Source organism: Leucopleurus acutus, assembly GCF_964270905.1.
Source record: "Leucopleurus acutus genome assembly, chromosome: 16".
Lineage (NCBI taxonomy): Eukaryota > Metazoa > Chordata > Mammalia > Artiodactyla > Delphinidae > Leucopleurus > Leucopleurus acutus.
The window spans coordinates 20,487,245-20,515,244 of record NC_139158.1 but is presented as its reverse complement, the minus strand read 5'-3'; the positions used below and the strand labels follow the sequence as shown (position 1 = coordinate 20,515,244).

Genomic DNA, 28,000 nt, shown 5'->3' with positions numbered 1-28,000 from the left:
ACAATTCCATTTCTTCCTATGGATCATTTCCCTACCAATGCCCGTCCAGCCTTCAACATGTGAGTGGGTAGGAAGAGACGTCTGGCTTGATGATTTCTGGTCACTGGGACTTTGAAGGGGTTTACTGCTTTTTTTCTTTGTACTTTCCTATATTGCTTGAATTTCTGAAAATGAATATATGTAATTTCTATTTTTAAAAACTGTCATTAGTCTTGAGAATCACAGAAAAAAGAAAACCACCACGTATTAAGCATCTACTCTGTGACAGGGGCTGTGCTAAATTCTATCATATACACGCTCTCACTTAATCCTCACATACCCATATGGTGAGACTTACTGTATCCCCATTTTAAAGATAAGGAGATGAGGCTCACAGAGGAGGTAACAGCCTCAGCCATGTGACCCAACAAGACCACGCATGGGCAGTGCCCGGTACAGCTCCATCGACAGCACTTCCACTAGGATGTGACAGCAGGGGCCCCACACCACCAACCCCACACACAGCCCTGCCCCAGCCAGGCCAGAAGTGCAAAATCTGGTTGGAGTAGATCTCACGGCATTTCGCACAGACCTAACCAGATCATACAGTGAATAAAGCGAGTGGCCCTTGGCTCCCGGCCTAGTATGCTTTCCAGAGGGCAGCAAAAAGCAAAGGACTTCCTTAAAGGATCTCTTGGTTAGTAAAAGCCCATAACTGGATCTTTCCCAAAAGACCATCTTTACTGTTTTGTTTTGTTTTGTTTTGGCCGCGTTGGGTCTTCATCGCTGCGTGCGGCCTTTCTCTAGTTGCGGCAAGCGGGGGCTACTCTTCGTTGCAGTGCGCGGGCTTCTCATTGCGGTGGCTTCTCTTGTTGCGGAGCATGGGCTCTAGGCACGCGGGCTTCAGTAGTTGCAGCATGCGGGCTCAGCAGTTGCGGCACGTGGGCCCTAGAGTGCGTGGGCTTCAGTAGTTGCGGCACGCGGGCTTAGCTGCTCCGCAGCATGTAGGATCTTCCCAGACCAGGGATCGAACCCATGTCCCCTGCATTGGCAAAAGGATTCTTAACCACTGCACCACCAGGGAAGTCCCAAGACTATCTTTAAAATAAGCCAAATCCAGACAGACTTGAGGAGTCAGTGAGAAAAATTAATCAGGGGACTGTCTCAGAAATCTGAAAGGAAAGTCATGCGATCTGGACCCAGGGAAAGTCAGAGCCAGTAGAGAAAACAGGACTGATAGGCAATTCCTTGAAAAGGAATAAGGACAACCAGAAAAGAGAAGAGTGTGCAAGGCAAGGAAAGTGAGATGTTCTAAGAACAGCCAAATAGAAAGAGTATCAAGGATAGAAAAGAGCAGAACCCTTCAAAGTCTCCTCAAAAACACCAGATCAAATCTAGTAAGGCACTCTCCTGAATAAAGTTCCAGAACCAAGTCTCCACAAATGTTTGGCACGAAAACAATTCAACCTCATCAGACAATTAGCTCCTCTGACCGGCCCCAACTTTTCCAGTGGCACATAATCTCCCTTACTTCTCCCTGAGAGGGCACAGCTAAGCTGCTGTGAAAGTTAATCAAGCAATAGTAATAATCCCAAGAAACAGTCTGAAAACACAGCATCACAGTAACTACAATTAAGATAGGACAGTCTCGCTAAGCAATGAGTTGCAAGGGAACAGTGACTCTATAGCTGGACTTCTAGCCTAGGAGAGTCAGAGGGGGCACCACCCAAAGCTCGGGGAAGGGGACATTAGGCCTAGGCTGGGGGGTGAAGGGGCACGTTTTCCAGTTGGTGGGAAACTTACATCCATCTTGGAAATGAGGAGCAGCTGCTGTTTGATGCGCAGGAAGACGGAATCGAAAGCCAGCTGGTGGGCCTGCTGGTTAAGCCGAGTCAGAGCCGCTCGAGACGCCGACAGCAGGTTGTGGTTACCTGACCCTTTTTCCTAAGACAAGAAAATGCAGAAGGCATGTTGTTATGCCCTGAATCCAACCAAGGTATTAGCTAAGGGTTTTGAAAGGCCACTGAAAGGAAAATAGTAAGAGGGTTCTCTACTACAGTAGCTTCCAAACCTGGCTGTGCCCCAGGACCCCCTGGAGAGCACGCTGAGTTACAGATACCCAGGGTCTACCACAGAACTACTGCATCTGGATCCAGTGGGGTTCTGGAGCCCAGGAAACTATTGATATATTTTTCATTCACTTTCCCAGGTGACTCTGATGCATTTAAGCTAATATAAGCTCATGGATTGGTAGTTTAGGAAAAATTAACCTGTGACTGTCCCTCAGGGATAGAGGAAGAAGGAAAAAATGATCGGAAGTGTCATGTAGAAACAAGAGTGATAGACAGAGCCCTGATTCCCAGTGAGGTCAGGTCAATTATACCCGGCTGTACACCAGAGTATGCACCACCTGTGTGAGTCCTGAGGTATTCCAAACAGCCTGAGAAAACACAGAGGTGGAAAATGTAACCTTAGTTTTGCTATTATAAATGAACTGATTACAACAAACAGACATAAATCAGATCAGCAATAAAGATAAACAGAGTTGCTTTAACGTAATCACAGAAGCACGGATGAATGAACTTGCAGAATGGCTTCAAGAAGTGTTTGTCAAGCTCAAATGCAGCCAGTTGGTGGGTCAAGGTACAGAGGGATGGGGGAGACCCTGTGAGGGCTACGCTGAGGCCTCAGACACATCCTGAGGCACACTGTGCAGTCACCTCCAGAGCTCGTGGCCCATCAGGATAATTTCAGATTGAATTTGGTGCTATGGGAACAGCCGTACCTCCTTGGCTTATCACCGAGAGTGAGGTTCAACTAGACTGGGGGTGGGGGTGGCCCTGGAAAGGAGGCCGTGGCCCCCTAAGAACCCTGAGGCCATTCCCAGGGAGCGTGTGGCTCACTCCATTTGTTGGGAGGTCCCCCGTCCCTGGACCCCAAGAGGCCCAAAGCTCAAAGTCAAGGGCCATTTTATGGTAGACAAACGAAGAGTTTAAACCAAAGGAACAGCCAGGAGGGAACACTGATTCCCACGTCGTCGTGTTGCCACACGGAAGAACCTGCACTCGAGGGGCGCTCCTGGCTCCTCCCCACCTTGCTCCTCCCCACCTTGCTCCTCCTCTGGCTCCTGGGTTGGGGTCCACCTTCCCAGGTTCTGCCCACGCCCACACAGTACAGGAGTTCCGGTCCCCTCTCTGCCACTCAGTACGGGGGGTGGGGGGGGCTGTGCCCGCGTGGGGGCCCGGGGCCGTCCAGCTCCGCTCACCCTGCTGACGGGCCTAACTCCGGAGAGGAGAACAGCGAGCTCCCACGGCTGCAGATCGAGAGCCACACTCTCCAGCCTCCCTTTCGTCGGTAATAAAGCTCCATTTATCCAACTCCTCCTACAGCTGTGTTTCAATTGCTTCGACCCCAGTTTAGTTGATTAGCTTCTTAAAACACCAACATAAACGAGACAGAGACGTGGGAGGGCATGCCACAGCCCAGGGCCCACACACAGGGGCAGAAAGCCTGGGTTAGGGAAAGGGTGAGTGGCAAGGGAAAAGTTTTCATTTGCAAGAATGCCATCAGTCAGGTCTCATACCTTGAGAGTATAGAGTATTTCCATTAAACTGCCATATTCGGCAGGGCTGTCTTTCTGAAGGTAATTATATTCTTGCCATGGGTTCCTGGCAGAGCTCTTCTTGTCTGTCAAGATGCTATCCTGAAAACCGGTCAGGCTCCGAGGGCTGTAGGACTCAGAGAGATACTTCCCAGCTGTGGACAAAATCCTGTAATGAAAGTGATGACCATTATGCCCCGAGCTATTTGTATGGAATTTTCTTCTTGGAGCATTCAGACTGCTCCTTACTAAATCCCAGGATATCCTCATGAGGCAGATTGATTTAGGGTCCATTTTATAAGGAAATGGAGACGCCCTTGATCCTTTAGGAGGGAGCTGGACCTCAGGTACACAATAAACACCAGGTGTTTTTATTTCCTATTTAACACTCTAACAGAATATGCCATCTTCCTAATATAATGCACAGCCTACAGGGTAGCCGTCAATTCACTACAATCTGGGAATACTGTGCACTTTCTATATATGAGCTATATTAGCATCACTCTTTGGAACAGTCAAAGCCAGGGGAGCCACTGGCACCGCAGTCAGAGGCACGAGACACAACAGTGTCCCTGGAGAAGAGTGACAGCAGCTCGCTGCACACCTCTACCCACAGGACTCACACTCTCGCACACGCTGGGCTCGTGTGGTGTTTGTGTTCATCGGCACCGTAAAGTTTACTTCTGAGGTTTAGAGAGATCTACTGAGAGAACCTGGTGCTTTCCCGAGAAAGAACAATGCCTGGAGGAGGTTCTATGGGATGATCAACCTCTGGCGTTGCTTGGGAGCAGGATCTCTGTCTCCAACAAGGATGACCTCCCTTGACGGATGCCGAAAATCCTCACTCTGTTTTCTCCTTAGCCCAACCTCACCATTCGGCCTATACGTTTAAATGTGTACAGAATTATACAAACCTATGTAGCCAAAAGACTAGACACTGTAGTACATCCCAACTGTGCCTAGTTCCCCAGTGCCTCCTTTACCACAATTTCTTATAAAAAAGATCACTTTGGACATGGCAGCCTGTAGGCACTCACTTCTTCAAAAACAAATCCCATGAGCTTGTCAAGAAATGCCTGTACTTGCAAACAAATCCTGGGGACAGGACTTTCCTCAGGAACCACTGCTGACACAAGTAGCCACCTGCCTCTGCCACTAAGGTCAAGTTACAGTTTTCCCTGTTGGTTACACCTACCGGTAATTTCGGTTGCATCTCTTCTCTGTGAAACTGTGGCCTGTCCCTGCTGCTGCATTACTTCCAAGTCTTCACTATTTCTTGTCTGGATCATAGCTGCCTTCCCTTCCACACTCCATTTAATCTGTCCTCCTAAGCGTTACTGGAATGATCTTTCCAAAAGGCAAATCTGATTTTGTCTTTTTCCCAAAGATCCTTCAGTGCTCCCCAAGATAAAACTAAAAATGCCTAGGCATGGCCCCCAGCGCCCTCCATCGCTGGAGCCCCTGTATCCTTACAAACATTCCCGCTACCATGCCAACCGCCCCCAGCCCACACACCATGCTTCACGCCCTTGCGTGTCTTGCTCGCACGCTACCGTGATCTGAAATGCTCTCCCCTCCTTGGTGCACCGGGAAAAATCCTACTCCTTCTTCAAGGACCGGTCCCAGGGGCATCCCCCCCCAGGCACTCAGTCTTCTAACGTCACCAGCCTTCACCTCTCTTACACACTAGATGGTGAGGCTAAACCACAGAGTGGTCTTCATCTCTGAATTCCCAGCACTTAGCACAGTGCCGGGAACATAGCAGGCGCTCCGTAATTATTCTTTGACTGACAGGTGACCCTGGGTTTGGTGAGCAGGAAGTTGACAGCTGAGCGTTCGTCTCTGCCCTCCGGGAAGTCAGCTCTCCTTCCTGGGGTTACTGCAATATGTGTCTCAGTCTCAGGCTGCCAGGGGCAAGTGGCATCAGTCTGCCATCCAAGCTGAAGAAAAACAGTTATGCTGGGAATGTTTTGAGTATTAAAGATTATAGTTTAAGGGACTTCCCTGGTGGCGCAGTGGGTAGGAGTCCTCCTGCCAATGCAGGGGACACGGGTTCGAGCCCTGGTCCGAGAAGATCCCACATGCCACAGAGCAATTAGGCCCGTGAGCTACAACTACTGAGCCTGCGCTCTAGAGCCCGCGAGCCGCAACTGCTGAGCTCGTGTGCCACAACTACTGAAGCCCGCGCGCCTAGAGCCCGTGCTCCGCACCAAGAGAAGCCACCACAATGAGAAGCCCGCGCACCGCAATGAAGAGTAGCCCCTGCTCACCACAACTAGAGAAAGCCCGCGTGCAGCAACGAAGACCCAGTGCAGCCAAAAATTAATTAATTAATTAATTTTAAAAAAAAATTGTACTTTAAAATGTCACAATAGTGTGCTCTAAAATAAAAACCAAATCTAATATGAGCTTCCCTGGTGGCGCAGTGGTTGGGGGTCCGCCTGCCGATGCAGGGGACACGGGTTCATGCCCCGGTCTGGGAAGATCCCACATGCTGTGGAGCCGCTGGGCCCGTGAGCCATGGCCGCTGAGCCTGAGCGTCCGGAGCCTGTGCTCCACAGCGGGAGAGGCCGCAGCAGTGAGAGGCCCGCGTACCGCAAAAAAAAAAAAAAAAAAAAAAAAGAAACATTTTCTCAGGACTTCCCTGGTGGCACAGTGGTTAAGAATCCGTCTGCCAATGCAGGGGACACGGTTCAATCCCTGGTCCAGGAAGATCCCACGTGCCACAGAGCAACTAAGCCCGTGCACCACAACTACTGAGCCTGCGCTCTAGAGCCCGTGAGCCACAACTACTGAGCCCACATGCTGCAACTACTGAAGTTCGTGCACCTGGAGCTCGTGCTCCACAAGAGAAGCCACTGCAACAAGAAGCCCGCGCACCACAACAAACAGTAGCCCCCCCTCGCCGCAACTAGAGAAAGCCCGTGCACAACAACGAAGACCCAACGCAGCCAAAAATAAAGAAAAAAAAAAAAAAAGAAACGTTTTCTCATCATTTTAATGGGCTCTAAGCCAGGTCTTGGCGATTATCAGATGATTATACATAGAGCTTGCCCTCAGAAGCTCAGAGATTAACAGGAGGGTCCATTATGTGCCAGTGCTGTGCTACCTGCTGAGCCAGGAGAAGGCAGTGAGTATGAGCAGAGGAGGGAGGGACTAACATCCCAATTCCATCTCCTTCCTCAACTCATCTCCTTTTCTGGAAAAGTTGCTGCCCACTCCTCAGCCATAGGAACCTGGACGTTTATTTTGGATTCCCCAAACTTCACTGTCCCACTGAACTTTGCCACTAAAACCTTGTCCTAGTGAAAATACCTCTGTTCCAAAAATAAGTGGTGGGCACCATAAAAGTATAGAGGAACCACAGCAATCTCCCTGTATGTCACCCAAGTACAAGAGAAATCCCTCGGGTGACATCCAACTCAACCTTGCTTTACTCGCCCCACTAATCACAAAACGATCTCTGTCTGCAAACAGGTGATCTTAAAAGCCCAGTAGCCAATGTCACTCTTGTTACTGAAGTAATCTGCAGTGTTTCGAGCTACTGCCTCTGCCACCCGAGGGGAGTGGTCCTAAGTTGCAGTCTGGGTCTGCCAGTGAAACCGACAGGGAGATAAGCTTTATAGGTGGCAGTCGCATGCATAGGCTCCCTGATGGGAACACAGATGATGACTGTTACTCTTTTCTCTTTCCAGGATCAGTGCTTCCAGAATGACGTCACCTCTTAAAAAGGCTCCCTTGGATACACCCAATCTGTTCTCATCTCATACCAAAGCTCAGGCCAGGCTCTCAGCCTCTCTGGGCTGCAAAATGCAGTTAGAGGGGCTCAACCTTTATCTGTCATGCCCCCATTCACCTTCTTAACCAGATCCTTCCTTACCCTTTAGAAGGTAATACTCATCTTCATTAAAAGATTAAGGCAAGTCTATACGTTCTGATATGGAAAGACATCTGATATATATGCAGAGAAACCCAAGTCTGAGGACGGACACTCATCTGTGAGGAAGGACAGTGTGGAGGTGATACTCACACACTCGGGATGACTCAGCTGATGTCCAGGTTCAGATCACTGCCTCTTAGATGCATCACCTCAGACACAGCTCTTTCCACAGATAATTCCTTTTACTTAAAAAGTTACTACCGGTGCCAAATTCTATGCCTCAATGTCTCTTCATGTGTAAAAATGGGGGTAAGATTAAGGAGGATTAAGGAGTTAATTCATGTAAAGCCTTTCATGGCAGAGCTCAACAAATGCGATGTGGGGGCTTCCCTGGTGGCACAGTGGTTGAGAGTTCGCCTGCAGATGCAGGGGACATGGGTTCATGCCACAGTCCGGGAAGATCCCACATGCCGCGGAGCGGCTGGGCCCGTGAGCCATGGCCGCTGAGCCTGCGCGTCCGGAGCCTGTGCTCCACAACGGGAGAGGCCACAGCAGTGAGAGGCCCACGTACTGCAAAAAACAAAATAAAACAAACAAACAAAAAAACAAATGCGATGGGGGCAGGGGGGCTGTTAACGTTTCTTCTCAAGAATTTTTGGGGTGAGTAGATTTTCAGTTTTTAATACTTTGTACACTCGTGAACTTTTAATTTTTGAGCTGGGCCCAGGCTGTAATCACCACCGTAATCAAGAAACTAATAAGCTACATGGCTTTCTTTTAAATATATAAATGTCAAATTTTCACCTTTTCTTAGGGGCCCTTCGTGAACCCAGATCTACTCACCCTTCCGCCATAGGCTCCCCTCACCGTGTGCGTGTCTGTGTGCACGCACACACGTGCATATAAACATGAGCATACGTGTGTGTGGGAATGGGGGGGGGAGGAAGGGGGCGTTTACCTCATCATTTATATTATTTATACACACTCTGCTGTATGCTTGTGGTGCTCTGGTTTTATTCATTCCAAGAAGTCACATGAGCTCTATGCTGGGCTGTTTGGGAGCTATGAACTGCAACAGCTGCCCATTCCAACCCACCCCCGCACCCCTGGCCCCCGCAAGGCTTTCTCCATAATGAGAACCATGGTAAAAAATCTTGGGACTTGAAGGCAACCCGTGGGTTCAGAAATGAAAGGAGACAAAGAGTGGCGAGGAGAAGAAATGACCAACTCAGAGCCCTGACCCTGCGGCCGGTCTGACGACCTTCCCCAGCAGCTCAGCCCTACTGCCCACCCAGTCTCGAGGCCTCAGCTTGCTTTTCACTTTGTACCACTGCCAGAAATTTCCTCCTGCAGAGATAACTTTCTGAGTTATCCCAGAAAGAGGTGAAGGGACTGCCGCTAGGCCCTAACACCGCTGTAGGAAACAGACTTCTTCCCCTGAATTCCTGCAGGACAGAGAAAGCAGCTGCACCATGGCAATCAGAAATTCCGCTGAAGAAGTGAGGACATTTGGGAAGCCTGAAGCCCTTGGAGGGAAAAGCAGGTCCGAATGGGGTCACTTCGGGGCAGTGTAAAAGCCCTGGCAGGTATCAGAATGGAGGGGGCAGGAGGGCCTTTCCTAGGCCTGACCCCAGAAATCCTCCTTTGACACACACACCGGCTTCCGCAGCACAGAATCCTACTGCAGAACCCAGAAGGCAGGCTGGCCGGATTCATCCCAATTCTGTGGGCTGGCCCAGGGGACCTCGCACCGCCTATAACTTTCCATCCCCAATAACTGACTTGCAAACATGCAGCGGGAGCCCTGTCCACTCATAATTTGGAGACAACATGTACTGCTTCCTCATTTAGGCTGAAACTTCCATATCTAACTAAAGTTATGTTCCAAGGAGGTCAGAGCCTTGCTCCTTTTAGGTGCTCAATAAATGCTGAATGGTGACAACACTGACACCTCGTATCCTAGGTACAGAGAGTCCTCAAGCTCTGTGGCTTCAGACGGTGCTGCGCACTCTATCAAGGTCTTCCCCAGCTGAGAGCCCAGGGGCCGGCCCACAGCCCTCTCCTACCTGTTGGCTAGCTGCTGCTCCAAGTCCCCGCACTGCCGCAGGAGCTCTCCACAGGTGGCTATTATCCTAAACAAACAAAAAGCACTTCAAGTATCTGGAATGCCGACATTTACAGGACAAACATTGTCCCATTCATAAAAATTCTAACTATTCACCACTTTTGGTGGTGTGCTGGTTTGTGGGAAAGCAGTTAACCATTTGAGGGCCTACCTGAAATGTTCCATTCATTAGTAATTCATGTAAAAGGGAAATGCTGGTCCCTTCTAATATCCTCCTGTCATGTGTCTCTCTGCTATGAATCACAATTCTATCCAACATGATCTCAAATAATTTTACATTTCCAAAAATACTGAGGTTGCTTTTGGGCTTTGTCCTTAAGAAAATGGGTTGGAGGGAATTCCCTGGAGGTCCCGTGGTTAAGACTCCACGCTTCCACTGCAGGGAGCACGGGTTCGATCCCTGGTCAGGGAACTAGGATCCCACAAGCTGCACAGCGTGGACAAAAAAGCAAAACAAACAAAACAAAACAAACAAACAAACAAATAAAATGGGTTGGAAATTCTTTGTATCTAAAATTTAAAAACCAAAATTCATTAATATTTGTGAGCTGCCTGCTATTTGCCAGGCACATAAGAGAAAACTGTTTTGATCTTAGAATTGTTTCTCTCTATCACATGAAAGGCAGATGAAGATTAATCCATTTGTTTCTCAGAGATAAGCCTGAATGATCATTTCTGTATTTAATAATCCTTTAATTTTCAAGTAATTTTATGCTAGGCCTCAAACTCCAGCTACTGAGTCCTTCAACACCAAACTATAATGTCAGGACAAATCCAAGGATTAAAAACATCTTAGGTCTAGTTAACTTTTAACTTTCTCCGAAAGTGTCTATCATCACCAGGATATCTAGGCATTCCATCATAAGAAAGGTTTATGAGAAAGTGAAATATTCCACTCACGCCAGTTACAAGAGAACAACCTTGCGCATAATATTTTCTGGTGTACCAAGCTGCCACAGCTGATAAGGGATATTGGCATCTAGAACATTAAATTTCATCAAAAAAAAAAGTTCAGATCAGAGCCCATGAGGAGACACTCCAAATGGTCCTGGGAGGCCCCGGGTTTACCCTGATTAAAGACAGCTTTTGGAGGGTCTGGATCTGCACTGAGACCCACATGTGCCATGGGCACTCTGCACATACCACCTAGGCCGGGGGTCAGGCAAGAAATGTAAGTGGGGGGAGAGCAGCTTGCCTTTTCAGAACGTATGTCTGCAAAGAATGGTTGTAAGGAAATGAAATTTCTAGATCGCTTTTTATCTCAGGCTGATAGTACAGTTGTTAGACCTCATAGGAGTGGGAGAACCACAGCACAACAGAGAACATACACCCTAGTCAACTGAGGCTTCGGGTCACAGCCTTGGGACGATGCAGGCCCAGTGCTTCCAGAGCTTCCATCTTTTGTGTTTTTTTTGGGCCGCCCCATGCAGCTTTTGGAATCTTAGTGCCCCGCCCAGGGATCAAACCTGTGCCCCCTGCAGTGGAAGCACGGAGTCCTAACCACTGGACTGCCAGGGCATTCCCTCAGGCTGGACACATCAAGGGCCAAACTCCTCAGGCCACTGCCAATCACACTCCCACCAGACCTCAGGGCTTAGGGCAACATGGTGTCTACCTAGTGGCCCACAGGTCACACAGGCTACGCCAGAATCTGTCTGTCAACAACGACTTGGGAGGGTCACCTCAAGGCCTTTCACGGAACTCTTACACGGCTCTTTGCAGGCCAAATAGCATTGACTTACCATTTAGTTCTGTGGCACAGATCCAGAAACAGGATCTAATCAGCTGTGCATTTTCTAAAATAAAAGCTCTAACTTATTTTACGTTTGTAGAAACTATAGGCTAAGGGGAAAAAAAAAATCTCAAACCAAACATAAAAAAAATTAAGTCATCAAAGGAGATGAGTTCATAAAGAACTTTTAAAAATATTTTAAGAGCAAGAGGGGTCTTTTTGGTGTTTGTTTGGTTTGCCTTGTTTTTTTTGTTTATTGGCTTGTTTTCAGAGTCTAGAGTATTTGCTTTAAAAAAGGGGGGCTGCTTTGGAGGTTAAACATTTCTTTAGTGAAGTTACAACCAGAACACGAAATTATGGATAAAATTTTCAGAATAAGTGGCATAGGTAAATTTTGTTAGGCTTTATTCAAAATTTGTTCATTATCAAACCATGCCGGTTTTTTTCCCAGAAAGGGAAAAAATGGTTTTTTTGTTGCTAGGTTATATTTTGTGTAGTAAAGAAAAAATTCTTTGGTCCACATTGTAATCTTCATACTGCAATTTTAAGGTTGTCTTATGTGTACTGTAGTAAATAGATGATTTTGAGAAAAAAAAAAGGGGGGGGGCAGTGAAAGAGAGAAAAAAGAACGCCTTACACACACATTTATCATTTTTATATACTATATTATGCATGTTTACCCCCACTTTACCTAATGGAATTCTGAAAAGCCGCCCAATCTTCTTGAAAAAGGGAGTTGAGAGGAATATCATCCAGCCTATACTTCTTTCGTATTGAGTAGAGAGTACTGGTGAAATCAGACACATACCTATGGGGACAGAAAAAAATGACAGTGGTATCATCAAAAACTCCTCAGACCTAGAGACACCTGGAATTATACAGCTTGGGACAAACTGCTAATGACCTTGAGAGCACCTTCAGAGGCTATCCTACCAAGGGCTGTCACTACTTATAAAGCTCTGACCACAAAAAGGTCTCCTCTATGTGGCAAGACTGTCTTTCTCACCTGGCAGAGCGGCTTTAAGAGATGCTCAAGATGAGGGGGGAAGGGGATGGCCACTAAGACCAAGACTCTGACCAACCAGGTGAGAGATGATGCTGGTTAATTACTCCCTCAACCTAACAGGGGCATTTCTTTGGAAGCTGATTCAAAGAACTGTTTTAAAACGTCATGGTCCCACTATAACACCCAACTGTCACCTAGGATACCATAAGGCAGTTCACTGATATCCAGGGTACTTCTATACCACTCAAATCCTTGAATTTAGATTAAACAGCCAAGCTCCATGGCAGGCAAGAGCCCAACTTTAATGGTACAGGAGCATGAAACTGGATTCCAAACTGAAAACCCTCCCTCACAGACTGCTGTCTGCTCCCACCTATACCACATACTTTCCTTCATAGCACTTAACACAAGTATAATTAAATAGCTTATTTAATGTATGTGTTTAATGTTTATTGCTGTCATCAGACTAGAAGCTCTGGGAGAATAGGGACTATCCATTTGTAGGTCATAATCGTATCCCCAGGAATTAACACAGACCTGGGCATAAAGGAAACATCCAGAAATAGGTCCTGAGTCAATGACAGACCTGCACTGCAAGTACCTAGCTGTCTTTGGGCCTCAGTTTCCTCATCTTTAAAATGGACTTAATGATGACTTCTGTACTGCCCCACAGAGTTGTCATGATGATAAAATAAAATGAAATGAATGAAATAGTAGGCACAAAAGCTCCCTGAAAAGTATAAAATGAAAGCTGATGTGCAGTGGTATCGTTTTTATGTATAGTACTCCTTGGGCAGCCATGAGGGACTGATTTCAGGATTGCCCCCCTCCTCCCCCAAAGATGCCAAAATCCATGGATGCTCAAGTTTTTTATATAAAATGGCATAGTATTTGCATAGAACCTAGGCACATTTTCCCGTATACTTTAATAGATCATCTCTAGATTACTTATAATACCTAACACAACATAAATGTTATGTAAATAATTGTAAATACAATGTAAATGCTACATAAAGAGTTGCCAGCATGCAGCAAATTCACGTTTTGCTTTTTGGTACTTTCTGGAAACTTTTTTTCTGAATATTTTTGATCCACAGTTGGTTGAACCCGCAGATAAGGAACGCTGGATACACAGGGCCAGCTGTATAGTTCTTGGAACATGAACACATAAGTCCTTGGGAGGGTGTGGTAAGGAGGACAGGGGTGGATGGTCATGTGCTCTGGAAGCCAATAGGCTCCCTAAAACCCATGACACCTGCATACATCACAAGAAGTCTCGCCTGTCTCCCTTCCCAAACCACGAGCTCTAGTGAGGACAGTGGGCTGTGATGACCCAGGGCACGGCTCTGAAGAGTAAGTCTGTGTGGTGGAGAGAAAGGCCGCTCAGAGAAGCAAGTGGAAGGAACTGCTGCAGACCACTCCAGTGAGGGACAAACACCGCTGCTGCTCCCTTCACACAGGGCCGAAAAGCTACAAAGCCAAAATGCCACAGACAGCACCTTCCCTTTGCACCCAGAGAGGTGACAGCTTTCCTTGGGGGAGGGGGAGGGCCCTCAGGACACACTGACAGGGAGCTGTTGAAGAACGTTTTAATTGTGCTTTAGCTGAAGGACGTTAAACAAGAAGAACACTCCGTCCAACAAGACATGAGCTCCACAGAACCTCCCGACAGAGTCCCCGGAACAGTGAGCAGCCGCCGAGCATTGAGGCGGGGCCAGGGGGAGACGGCGGGGTGACTGTTTAGCCATAGCGGGGCTCGCACGTGATGTGTGTATCACATCACATTTTTATGGCATTTGTACCAAAACCTTCTGATTCTCTCACAATACACGTTTCCAAGTGTCTCTACCATGTAAGAGCTGCTGCATTAATTATATGCTTTCACTCAGTATTCACAACCACCATGGAAAGGAGATATTATCACCATCAGTTTACCCAAATAAAAGATACCAAGACTCAGAAAGGCACACTAACCCACCCAAGGTCCCCGCTAGTAAGTGCCTGAGACAGGATCTGAGCCCAGGTGGCTACAACTCCAGGGCCCAGGCTCCCGTCACAGCTGTAACACCCCTCACCCTGCAACACCCCATCAGCAGCTATATTCTACAGCTTCAGCAGAGTGCAAGTTAGGCCAATCTCCTCCTGCTCTGCCTGCGTCCTCCATCCTCCCTATCCCTGCCTTCCTGAACACCATCCCCACACCCTCCCCACTCCTGAACAAGGTCCCACTTGAACCCTGGGCAAGTTAGCATCATCCTCATTTCCCTAATTTTATAAACATCAGCTGTCTTGGTAGCTTCAAAACCTTCCCTTCTAGAGCAGGTGACCTGTTTTCATCATACGTCCTTTTGTACATTTTGAATTTTTAATATGGATTTGTATTACTTTTTTTTTTTTTTTTTGCGGTACGCGGGCCTCTCACTGTTGTGGCCTCTCCCGTTGCGGAGCACAGGCCCCGGACGCGCAGGCCCAGCCGCCATGGCTCACGGGCCCAGCCGCTCTGCGGCATGAGGGATCTTCCCGGACCGGGGCACGAACCCGTGCCCCCTGCATCGGCAGGTGGACTCCCAACCACTGCGCCACCAGGGAAGCCCCTGTATTACTTTTTAAAATGAAGTAATTGAAGTAACCAACAGAAGAACTAAAAGTGAAAATATCACCACCAAGAGCTGGGAGGAGAGGGGATAAGAGACAGCACCAGCCTCAAGGAGGCTCAGTTCCTCACCTTTCAGAGTTGCGTCAAGACATAATAGTTAAAGGTAATAAACAAAAAAATCTTTAAAGTCTGGAGAGAAGAATGAGAAGACTCAAAGCAAAATGTTTAAAACTTGTGACTCCTGAGGACTGCCTAAGGATGCGCAGGAAAGAAGGAAGACTTTCACCTTTTTACACCTTTTCATATTTAAATATATATGTATTTCTAGAAGCATTACTTTTTAAATTTTATAATAAAATTTTTAGATCTCAAAAAAAATTATTTTATCCACAAGATCCCAGCTGGTGGCAGAGAGAGAAAGAGATAAATTTTATTTCATTAAACTTGTTGCTGATGGGCTTCCCTGGTGGCACAGTAGTTGAGAGTCCGCCTGCCGATGCAGGGGACACGGGTTCGTGCCCCAGTCCGGGGGGGATCCCACATGCCGCGGAGTGACTAGGCCTGTGAGCCATGGCCGCTGAGGCTGTGCGTCCGGAGCCTGTGCTCTGCCACGGGAGAGGCCACAACAGTGAGAGGCCCGCGTACCGGAAAAAAAAAAAAACTTTTTGCTGATGTTTCTCTTCCTGAGGGACATGTCTGGGCTCACCTGGCTCCCCCTGTCTTATGCAGGGGGCATGATCTCGCAGCCCTCAGTGCCTTCCTGTGAGCCACCCTGGAAGGTGCAGACTGCCCATGGCAGTGACCAACAGTACTGGGTCCAAGGACCCTCAGAGCTCACAGGGGCATGCTCAGCATTTCTGGAATGACAAGAGCTCCCTAAACTTACAGCAGCAAAAGAGCATTCAGTTCAGTATGAGGAATTTCTTGAGACTCGTGGCAACTTCACTCTAGAACAAGATTTCTTGGAGAGCCTAAGAATGTATTTGTCTATAAGCTAGAGACTAAAGCATCTAACCTCCTGAGGGCCCTTACATCTCAATTACACAGGTCAGAGAATCCAGCCTTATATTGATTTCTTTTTCTTTTTTCTAAGTAAACTTAACTTTGGTTTCCCCTTCCTTCTTTCTTTTAACAGCTCTATTGCGATTTAATTCACATACCACACAATTCAAAGGTTTTTAGGGTAGTCACAAAAACCAGTTGTGCAACCATCACCACAATCAACTTAGGAACAATTTTCATCATCCCGAAAAGAAACCCCATAACTTTTAGCAGTCATCCCTCATCTCCTCCAAATACTCCCCTCTCCCCAGCCCTAGGCAGCCACTCATCTATTTTCTGTCTCTACAGATTTGCCTGTTCTGGACATTTCATATAGATGGAATCATATAACGTGTGGTCTTTTGTAACTGGCTTCTTTCACTTAGCATGATTTTATATATTTTTTATTTCATATTTTTAATTACATTTTAAATATAAATTAATTTATATTTTTAATTTTTTAAAAAATCAGAAAATAACAAATAAAGCTAAATCCCCTATGACCACCACCTTAGTCCCTCCCCATCTCCCCAAAGACAACCAGTGTTTTGAGTTTGTTGCCTAACCTTCCACATCAGGGCTCAGCAAACTTTTTCTGTTAAGGTCCAGGTATTTTAGGCTTTGAGAGTCACAAGGTCTCTGTCCTAACTACTCAACTCTAACTTTATAGTGAGGATTTACAGGCCATAGTTAAGTGAATGGGCATGGTGGCGTTCCAATATAGCTTTCACAAAAACTTGTACAAAAACAGACTTGGCTCATGAGCTACAGTTTGCTGACCTCTATGCTATAGGAATATATAATGCATTTTAAAGTGACAAAAAAAGATCTAGAACAGGAATTGGCACTCCTGGTTTTCTGTAAATAAAGTTTTAGTGGAACAGAGCCACATCCACTCATGTATGTGTTGTCTCTGGCTGCTTTTCTACTACTAGGGCAGTGCACTACAAAAGTCTCTGTTGGCTGTAAGGCCCTCAAAGCCTAAAATACATACCATCCGGCCCTTGGCAGAAAAAATTTGCCGAACCCTGCTACAGAAAATATACTCTATTTTTTGTATATTCTTTTCACACACTGTATGAGACTCTATATAGTATTCTGCAACCTTTTATTGACTCAGCAGTATGTTTTGAGCTCTATCCATGTTGTTATGTGTAGATCTAATTAACACCTTAACTGCCACATAGGGAACTCCCCTCATATGAATATACCGTATCTTATTTGGCCATTTCCAAATGGATGGACATTCACGTTGCTTCAGATGCTCCACCATTACAAACGTGCCACAGTGTTCTTAACATCCTTAAGAACACCCCCTTGGGCTCAGGTGCAAGTGCCTCTCCCGGGTTCATGGCAGGAATACAGGACACACACATTTTTAATTGGGAGAGACATCATTCTCCAATCAGGCTGGCCCTGACCCCACTCCCCCCAGCCTTACTTGGCAAAGAGGGATTTCAGGGCTGTCAGCAGGCCACAGGTCCCCAGGCCGTTCGTAAATGTGATGCATCTGTCAATGGCTGCAGAAGCAAGGCCAAAGAGCTTGTTCACAGAGTGGCTCAGCTCCTGCACACAGTCAATGACTTCCCCACGCTCCTGGTCAGCAAACAGAGATAAAAAAAGCTGCCTCAGACTGAAGAACAAACGAATAGACAACATGAAGATGGGGAGAGCTCCAAACCTCCTCATTCATGGTAAATCACTTAATAGGTGCAACAGAAATGCAGTCCCAAACTGTGACAGCTCTTTAAGAGCCCGACCTAGGGAAGAACAGTCTAAGTGGTCAGTGAGATCACAGAAATAAACCCCTGGCTAAAAAGCATGATCAAATCCTTATACTCATCTTTACATTTTTCATCTCTTTCCTCTTTTTCTGTCATTTAAGATGGCATCTCTCCCTCTGGCTCTCAAGCTAGGATTTGAATTCTCCATATCACACGCTCTAAAAGAATGCATTGAAAGGAAAATGCTTCCTTCAGGGGCAAGAACATAACTGAGTGGAACAGACTTTCTAGGTACGTCCTTAGAAAACGGAAAAGCAGCGGGAGGCGGCAGGTTTTAACTACTGTAAGATCTATTCTTAAATGTCAACTCACATCATGCTAGGCAACCTTAACATTTACAATGGAAATTCCCCTCTGGTGCCCACCTGGTGAACCTGGCCCTAGAGTACTGTCCATGAATACTCAGCTCCTGTGTCCATTTGCATATGCTGCCTTAAACAAAAGACTGTGTGATAATGACTGAATCAGGGGGATAATCAACTTACTCTCAAGAAGATTTAAGCCTCTAAGTTTTGCTAGAGGATTTTAAATAAAAAACTGGTAGCATATCTGTGGTCTCATTTTACATTTGGATTACAAGAGCCCAGGAAGCACTGAGAGCCCAGTGTTTGCACACCAGTTCCCACTCTTTGCATTCCTAATGCCACCTCACACCTCCTCTGACACATCCCACCCACCCCCAACCCTAGGAGTCTGGCAAATAGAATGATTCCCGAATGGCCACTGCCGGTATTATGCCATTACCAGAGGCACCGCGCTGATCTGGAGGAGGAGGTTCTTCTCTTCCATGTCACCGTACTTCAGCTGGTAGGGTCTGTACGGACCATACACAGCATCCACCAGCTCCACGACTTTCACCAGGGTTTGCTCATCTTCAGGGAATCAGAAATTAAATGCAATAATGAACAAAGAATTGGAAATCAATTGCTGAAAAACAACAGGTGCAAGGACCTCCACTGGAACTTTTCCTATTTCATCTTAGGGATGACTACTTTCTGTTCATCTGCTTTTACCATTCATGGAAGCTGAAGCAATCATGTCAGTAAATCTTCTGATACATTTGAGCTTTGTGCATTATGTGCCTAAGGCACTATTAAAGATAACCCCTTAATCCTACAACCCATCATAGTCAAGAACCTCTTCAAATGATAACCCTCCTCAGGGTCAAGTTCAAGAACTGCTACAGAGAAAAGGCTCTGCAGAAAGAACATTTTCCATCTGGAGCCCATACACTAGGCATTCCCAAAATTCCTATATTCAACTACATAAAAATTTTAATGTGCATATTCTATGGCACAGCAATTCAACTTCTAAGAATTATCTCTTCAGTTGGAATCCAAAAGCTTTTCCATAGCCTACAAAGTTCTGCATCGTTTGACCTCAGGGGGTGAAAGAGGGTGGTAGTAGTTAAGGGTGAAGGCTCTTCTATTGAAGCTCTACTGCTTTCTAGTTAGGTGACTCTGTGCATATGACTTAACTTTTCAGTGTCTGTTTCCTCAACTATAAAATGAAATTAATAATGGCATCAATTTTATAAGGCTTAACTGGAGATTATATAAAATAGTATGTGTCGGGCTTCCCTGGTGGCGCAGTGGTTGAGAGTCCGCCTGCCGATGCAGGGGACACGGGTTCGTGCCCCGGTCAGGGAAGATCCCACATACCACGGAGCGGCTGGGCCCGTGAGCCACGACCGCTGAGCCTGGGCGTCCGGAGCCTGTGCTCCGCAACGGGAGAGGCCACAACGTGAGAGGCCCACGTACCGCAAAAAAAAAAAACAAAAAAAACAAAATAGTATGTGTCTAGCATGTATAAGCACTTAATAAAGGCCAGCTACTTTTATGTTTACTTCTATAGACTCAGCCTCCTTCACAATTCCCCTAGCCTCTAGCCTTCCCTCAGCTCCTCAGAAGCTCCCCTCTGGCCACCTGCCACTACTTCTGTCTGAAACGACCTTGTTCTTCCCTATCCCTCTTCATCTGGTTAATGCCTATTCTTCCTTCAGTACTCGCTAAACTCAAGTCTGCTAGTCTCAATCATCTTTATTTGCTTAAAACCATTTTGCTTTTCTCCTAGAACCATTTTGCTATTCTTCAAAGTACTCATCTCACTTTGTAATTATACACTCATTAGTGTGATTATTTGGTTATTTCCCACTGGAACATACATTGTATGAGAGCAGGAACTGTGTCTGGTTTTGCTTAGCATAGCATCCTCAGCATCCAGCACTCTAGAACTAGTCCATTTGTAGTTGAATAAATAAACTAAATACATTTTGACCTATCCATAATAGGGTCATGAAAAATAACTGTATGTGTATATAACACACACACACACCACATGCACACAAACACACACACACACACACTCACACACTGCTGATGAGAACCAGAATTTTCACTGTAGGAGAAAAGATGCAACTGAGAACAGCAAGAGGTAAAAATCTATTGGTGTTGCATTTGATTTGGAAGTATCATTATAAACTGGTAATTTTAAAAACTATGCATTTCCTAGTTCTCTCCACAAAGGGCATAGGAAGTAATAATAGTCCAGCAACAATAAGCATCCCTGGTGCCAGATCTTGGTTTCTAAATACCATTTCCCATTAGAAGAAACCAAGCTCCTCGAGAATATGGCTGATTCCTGGTCTGAGGCAGAGAAAGTACAAAGTGTTCCTGGAACAGTGTGTGCCAAAAAACAATAAAGCACTCAAAGGCTGATAGGGACGTGTCAAAATGATACAGGAGCCAGCCTGAAGGGGCAACCACTGACCAAATCTGAAATAATTCGAGCATCAAAATGAATAATGAAAATAATGGATCATAATACAATGAATAAAAAAAGAATCCAATGAGTTCATAGTGATATCAAAGAGAAAGAAAAATCTCCTCTTCACAAAAGTATGCCAGCAAGGGACTTCTCTGATAGCGCAGTGGTTAAGAATCTGCCTGCCAATGTAGGGGACACAGGTTCGAGCCCTGGTCTGGGAAGATCCCACATGCAGTGGAGCATCTAAGCCCGTGCGCCACAACTACTGAGTCCATGTGCCACAACTACTGAAGTCTGTGCTCCTAGAGCCCGTGCTCCGCAACAAGAGAAGCCACTGCAGTGAGAAGCCCACACACCACAACGAAGAGTAGCCTCCGCTCACTGTAACTAGAAAAAGCCCGTGAGCAGCAACGAAGACCCAACGTAGCCAAAAAAAAAAAATAAGTAAATTTTTTTTTAAAAAAGAATGCCAGCTAATACATGTAAAAGGAATGAGAGAATTAGAATATTACCATTTTATAATCAGCAATGCAAAAGTTTATTCAGACAAGGATTACCAATGGATGCTAAAGTCACTAGGTAAATATTTCTTAAGTAACAGTATATTCCTATGGGCTCAAAATATCACACCACAGATACTTATTAATTACAAAGAGGAAAAGGTAACTTTACAATGGAGTCATCTGGCAGGTACAACTACCAAGTGATTAATCCAACCCATCACCAATAATTGGACATTATGTGTCTCCTGATGTGATGCCATAGGAAGTACACATCATCACCAATGTAGTATTCTTACTAAAAATGTTTAATCTAAATGTAATCACAAGGAAACAATTAGATAATTACAGAATATGGAACATTCTACAGGAAAACTACCCTGTATTCTTCAAAGACGTCAATGTCATGAAAGACAAAAGATGAGATGACTCTTTTAGATTAAAAGAGATTGAAGAGACAGGACAACCAAAGACAATGTATGTACACTGACTGGATTTTAATGCGAGGTAGGGAAACAGCTATAAAGACTTCTGTGGAACTGGGAAAACTTGTGTTTTGGATGACAATATTGAATCAATATAAAATGGGGGGTGATAATGATAATAAAATATTCTATTAAAAACATTTAAGTACCCACACACTCATATACAAAATTTGCATGTGTATATAATCCAAAATACTGTTTCTGGACAGTTGGTTGAGCACGATCTTTTTCCTTCCTTGTATTTTCTGGGTTTTTCTATACTGAATACATATTGCTTATTAACTATAAAGTCAACAAATTATTTAACTTTTTGACTTTCTCTTGCATAACCTTTTACATATTTTGAATTATACTATGTACATTATTAATTATTAAAATGGAAAAGTGTTAAAGGCAAACCAGAAAGTTAGAAAATATATCTGCAACATACTTGATAAGAAAAAAAAATCCTTACTATATAAGGATATTTAGGGAATATACACCAAATTTTTAACAGTGGTTATTTCTAGCAAGCGGGATTATAGGAGACTTTCATTTTGTGTTACAAATAGCTATATCATGAATTTTTATAACAATACTTTGTTGCTTTTTATAATATATTTAATAATATATTGCTTTAAATAAATTGCTCTTATAAATTAACCAGAAATAGATTAAACCCTCAAACAGAAAAAGAAGCAAAAGAATAAGAAATTCAAGAAAAAAAATATAACTTTTTATAATATAATTTTCAAACTGGCTAGTAATCAAAGACATGAAAATTAAAATAATATATCATTAACTGTCTAAGAACCTGGCAAGGGAAAAAAAAGATAGAGCCTAGTGCTGGTGAGGGCATGTGGGAATCAGCAGCCTCATTTACTACTGATGGACGTGAAAACAGGTAGAAACTTTCTAAAGAGAAAAATGTGACAAACATCTTTAAATTTTTCATTTATTAGCAATTGTAATTCTCAAACTTATCCCAAGGAATAATCAGAGCTGGACTCCAAAATTAATATGTAAGATTGTTAATAATAGTTTTATTTATAACAGCAGATTTAAAAATTAAAGTAAGCCATAGTTATCAAGTGGTCATTAAAAACCATGTTTTAGGAAAATACTGAATGACATAAAAAATGCTCATTATATTAATTTGAGCAAAAAAGAGAATATAAGATCATATAAACTAATATTTTGGGACTTCCCTGGTGGTGCAGTGGTTAAGAATCTGCCTGCCAATGTAGGGAACAAAGGTTCAATCCCTGGTCCAGGAAGATCCCACATGCCGCAGAACAACTAAGTCCATACTCCACAACTACTGAACCTGAGTTCTAGAGCCCGCGAGCCACAACTATTGAAGCTCGCGTGCCTAGAGCCCGTGCTATGCAACAAGAGAAGCCACTGCAATGAGAAGCTCATACACCGCAACGAAGGGTAGCCCCTGCTAGCCACAACTAGAGAAAGCCCGTGCGTAGCAATGAAGACCCAAAGCCGCCAAAACTAAATAAATAAAATTTTTTAAGCTAATATTTTAAAATATGTATATGCATATATATTTATATATGCATATACTTATATATGAATATATTTTATATTTATTTATGAAAATGTATAATTATATTTGAATTACTGGGAGGAAATAAAATGTTCCCATGGCCTTCTCTGAGTCATGAGATTATGGATCATTTTTACTCTTTTATTTTTGTGTGTTTCCAAAGTATTTTTAATTTTAAAAATGCGTATACTTTTTAGGGCTTCCCTGGTGGCGCAGTGGTTGAGAATCGTCTGCCTGCCGATGCAGGGGACACGGGTTCGTGCCCCGGTCTGGGAAGATCCCACATGCCGCGGAGCGGCTGGGCCCGTGAGCCATGGCCACTGACCCTGCGCGTCCGGAGCCTGTGCTCCGCAATGGGAGAAGCCACAACAGTGAGAGGCCCGCGTACCGCAAAAAAAAAAAAAAAAAGTATACTTTTTTGAAAACCTCAGTAGGAATCATTAAAAATCTAAACTTCCATGGCTGACTAACAAAGCATTTTCATGATTCTTCAGAGGGTTCTCTCTTCTTCAGTAATGTCCATCACCAGTGGGAGAAAAGCAATCTGCTCCTTGCCCTGCCTTCATTCCACTCTGCTCCACAGGACGCTCAGCCTACATACTCTTCAGCCACTAGGACCACAGCATCTAGGTCCCTTGAAAGCCACATCCACCATGCCTCTCCCACAACCAGGGCCTGACCAGTGAGTGTGCCAAAAACACCGATGAGTCATCAGGAACTCGAACAATAAACACACTCCCAGGAATGTACGAGGTAATTACACACAAGGGTAATTAAAGAGAATAACTATTAAATAAACCAAGTCAGTGGCACACAGCAGCCAAACGGCAGAAGCAGGCCTTCCTGAAGCGATATCCTGATTTGACAGCATTCGTGATGAAGTCTGTATGACTGAAAAGTTTATGATGCTTTTAACCTAGATGGGAAACAGCTGGGGAAATGCAACACACCAGGCATTGTTTCCCTAAATGGGAAGAAGGAGTGCTTTGCTCTCAGATGGCAGCTGGGGAAAGCCCATTTTCCTTATAGCCACCCTTAGTCCTAATGCAGCACCCCTGCCCTTAAAAACTTGCTGTTGTCCTATCAAAAAGCTCCTCTAATCCATTTGTTCTCTTAAACTTACTTTTAAGGTTGACTTACCCAAGGTTCTGTGATGCCTTGAAAGGAAGAGGACACTACCCTCCCAAGTGTAACTCACTGCCAACTCGTTGCCACTAATGTCTACCTGCCTCTTACATTCTAAGCCCCTGCAGAAGTGTCTATCACTTCCCCAGAGTGTGTAAAAGCACCTAGGCAGCACTGCAGCTAGGCAACAATTATTTCCATAATGGCAATGTTTTCATGGAAAAGGTTTTCATATCTGTTAAGAAGAAAAACACTGATCCCTTGCATTTCTGTAAAATCAGTCACCAGAAAAGGCAAACAAACCCAGGCCCCAGAAGCTTCAAAAAGAGCGAGTAAAAGCAAGCCCGCGAGGGCTTCCCTGGTGGCGCAGTGGTTGAGAGTCCGCCTGCCGATGCAGGGGACACGGGTTCGTGCCCCGGTCCAGGAAGATCCCACATGCCGCGGAGCGGCTGGGCCCGTGAGTCATGGCCGCTGAGCCTGCACGTCCGGAGCCTGTGCCCCGCAACGGGATAGGCCACAACAGTGAGAGGCCCGCGTACCGCAAAAAAAGAAAGAAAAAAAAAAAAAAAAAAGCCCGCGAGCTGGGAGGAAGGATGTTTACCTGCATGGGGAAGCAGGGCCATCTCCAATCCCTTGGCGAAGTGTGCGGTGGCGTCGTAGAAGTCCAGCAGCTTGACGAGCTCCAGCTCGGGCCCTGCCCTCTCCACACTGGAGCTGAGGCAGATGGGCAGAGAGGGCACCAGGGCCCCCAGGGTCTGAATCAGCAGCACAGTCACCACCTCGTAGGGGTTCCTGAAAACCTGCAGGGGAAGAGAGGTATCTGTGTTAGCACACTGGAGCAGACCTTCTAAAGAAGCAGACTCCTGGACTGCTCAAAGGAATCCTTCCAAGCCGGAAAGCGGTCTAGTCAAGAGCCCCAAGCTTTCCTCAGCACCCATGTGAACATGCTCAGAAAGCCAAGTAAACTAGCAAGACTTGCATCCTGTCCAGGACAATTGGCTACTTTGCTGGCCCCGCCCTCCTCTCACCTGCTGTGTGGCCCGGTTTCTAACAGGCCGTGGACCCTGGGGTTGGGGACCTCTGTATTAAGTACAGATTTACTTAGTCAAATGTGAAACAAGATATAAGACTGTTCTTATGCAACACTAAGGCCAAAATAAGTGTAAGTTTAGAAATTATAAAATCAATCAATTCACATTTTTATTAGAAAATATCTTGAAATGAAGGAAAATGGAAACCAAAACTTATGGATACAGCAAAAGCAGTGCAAAGGGGAAAATTTATAGCTGTAAATGCACACATTCCACTTAAAAAAGCAGAAATATCTCAAATCAATAACCTAACTGTACACATTTAGGAATTAGAAAAAGAAGGAACTAAACCCAAAGCTAGTATAAGAAAGGATATAATAAAGATTAGAGCAGAGGTAAATGAAATAGAGAACAGAAAATTAGTAAAGAAAATCAACAAAATCAGAAGTTAGTTCTTTTAAAAGATTAACAAAATGGCAAACCTTTTACCTAGACTGACCAAAAAAAAAAGAGATTAGATTCAAATTATTAAGATCAGGTATGAAGGTGGGGACATTTACTACCAATTTTATAGAAATAAAAGGGATTATAAGAGAATACTATGAACAGTTGTATGCTAACAAACTGGATAACCTAGATGAAATGGACAAAAAATTCCTACAAATATTATTTACGAAAAGTGACTTCAGAAAATCTGAATAGACCTATAACTAGTAAGGAGACTGAATCAGTAATCAAAAACCTCCCAATAAATAAAAAATGAGACCCAGATGGCTTCACTGGTAAATTCTACCAAACATTAAAAGAATTAATACCAATCCTTCTCAAACTCTTCCCAAAAAATTGGAGAGGAGGGAGCATGTTATATTCTGAATTGTGTCTCCCAAAAATTCATATACTGAAGTCCAAATCCCCCAGTACCTCAGAATATGACTATATTTGGATGGAAGGCCTTTAAAGAGGCAATTAAGATAAAATGAGGTCATCTGGGTGGGCCCTAATCCAATCTGACCAGTGTCCTTATACAAGAGGAGATTAGGACACAGGCACACATAAAGGAAAGACACAGGGAAAAGACTGCCATCTGCAAGCCAAGGAAAGAAGCCTCAGAAGAAATCAACCCGGCCAACACCTTGACCTTGGGCTTCTAGCCTCCAGAACGAATTTCTATTCTTTAAACCACCTATTACATGGTACTTTGTTATCGCAGCCCTAGCAAATTAATACAGAACACTTCCTAATTCATTCTATGAGGGCATCATTAACCTGATACCAAAGCCAGGCAAATACCAAAAGAAAAGAACAGAAAATTATAGACCAATATCTCTTATAAATACACATACAAAAATACTCAACAAAATACTAGTAAACTGAATTTAGCAGCATATTAAAAGGATTATACACCATGACTGAGACTGATCTCCAGAATGAATGGTTCAACATATCAAATTAGTCAATGTAATATACTATATTAACAGAATGAAGGGGGAAAAAGCTCATTAATCTCAATTAATGCAGAAAAAGCATCTGACAAAATTCAACACCCTTTCATAATTGGAAAAAAAAAACACTCAATAAACTAAGAATAGAAAGGAACCTCCTCAACATGATAAAGGCCATATCAGAAAAACCCATGGCTAACATCATATTCAATGGTGAAACACTGAAAGCTTTTCCCCTAAGACCAGGAACAAGGCAAGGGTGCCTGCTTTTGCCACTTTATTCAACATAATACTGGAAGTTCTAGCCAGAAGAATTGGACAAGAAAAAGTAATAAAAGGCAACTATATTGGAAAGGAAAAAGTAACATTATCTCTTTTCACAAATGATGTAATCTTATATGTAGAAAATCCTAACAAATTGAAAAAAAAAAGTTAGCAGTAATAAACAAATTCAGCAAAGTTGGAAGATGGAAAATCAACAAACAAAAATCACTCACATTCAAGGACTTCCCTGGTGACGCAGTGGTTAAGACTCTGCGCTCCCAATGCAGAGGGCCTGGCTTTGACCCCTGGTCAGGGAACTAGATCCCACATGCATGCTGCAACTAAGAGTTTGCATGCCACAACTAAGGAGCCCACAAGCCACAACTAAGGAGCCCACCTGCCACAACTAAAAGACCCAGTGCAACCAAATAAATAATTTTTTAAAAATCACTTGCATTTCTATACTAGCAATTCTATTCTAACAATCTGAAAAGGAAATTAAGAAAATTATTCCATTTACAATAGCATCAAAAAGAATAAAGTATTTAGAAATAAATGTAATGAAGGAACTAAAAGACTTGTACACTGAAAATGACAAAACACTGCTGAGAGAAATTAAAGAATACACACAAAAAATGGAAAGACTTCCCATGTTCATGTACTGGAAGACTTAATATTGTTAACATGATAATACTACCCAAAGCCATCTACATATTGAATGCAATCTCCATCAAAATCCCAAAGGTGTTTTCTGGAGAAACAGGAAAACCCATCCTAAAATTCATATGGAATTTGAGGGAACCCCAAATAGCAAAAACAATATTGAAAAAGAGGATCATTGGCTATCTCACACTTCCTAATTTCAAAACTTACTACAGGGCTTCCCTGGTGGCGCAGTGGTTGAGAGTCCGCCTGCCAATGCAGGGGACACGGGTTTGTGCCCCGGTCCAGGAAGATCCCACATGCTGCAGAGCGGCTAGGCCCGTGAGCCATGGCCACTGAGTCTGCACGTCCAGAGCCTGTGCTGCGCAATGGGAGAAGCCACAAGAGTGAGAGGCCCACGTATCGCAAAAAAGAAACTTACTATAAAGCTATAATAGTCAAAA

The 28,000-nt window shown here is 44.5% G+C and overlaps 1 protein-coding gene across 1 annotated transcript in view; it reads right to left on the bottom strand.

The window, feature by feature from the left end:
- The window catches only part of COG7 (component of oligomeric golgi complex 7), an 81,675-nt gene that overhangs the window by 27,175 nt on the left and 26,500 nt on the right, over positions 1-28,000 (bottom strand). Inside the window, exons 7-13 of the mRNA XM_082856872.1 lie at positions 24,759-24,957; positions 18,489-18,616; positions 17,402-17,556; positions 12,009-12,125; positions 9,527-9,592; positions 3,563-3,749; positions 1,783-1,923 (exon numbers count right to left, since the gene is read on the bottom strand). Of these exons, the coding sequence (XP_082712998.1) occupies positions 1,783-1,923; positions 3,563-3,749; positions 9,527-9,592; positions 12,009-12,125; positions 17,402-17,556; positions 18,489-18,616; positions 24,759-24,957 (993 nt within the window). The remainder of the gene's footprint in view (positions 1-1,782; positions 1,924-3,562; positions 3,750-9,526; positions 9,593-12,008; positions 12,126-17,401; positions 17,557-18,488; positions 18,617-24,758; positions 24,958-28,000) is intronic.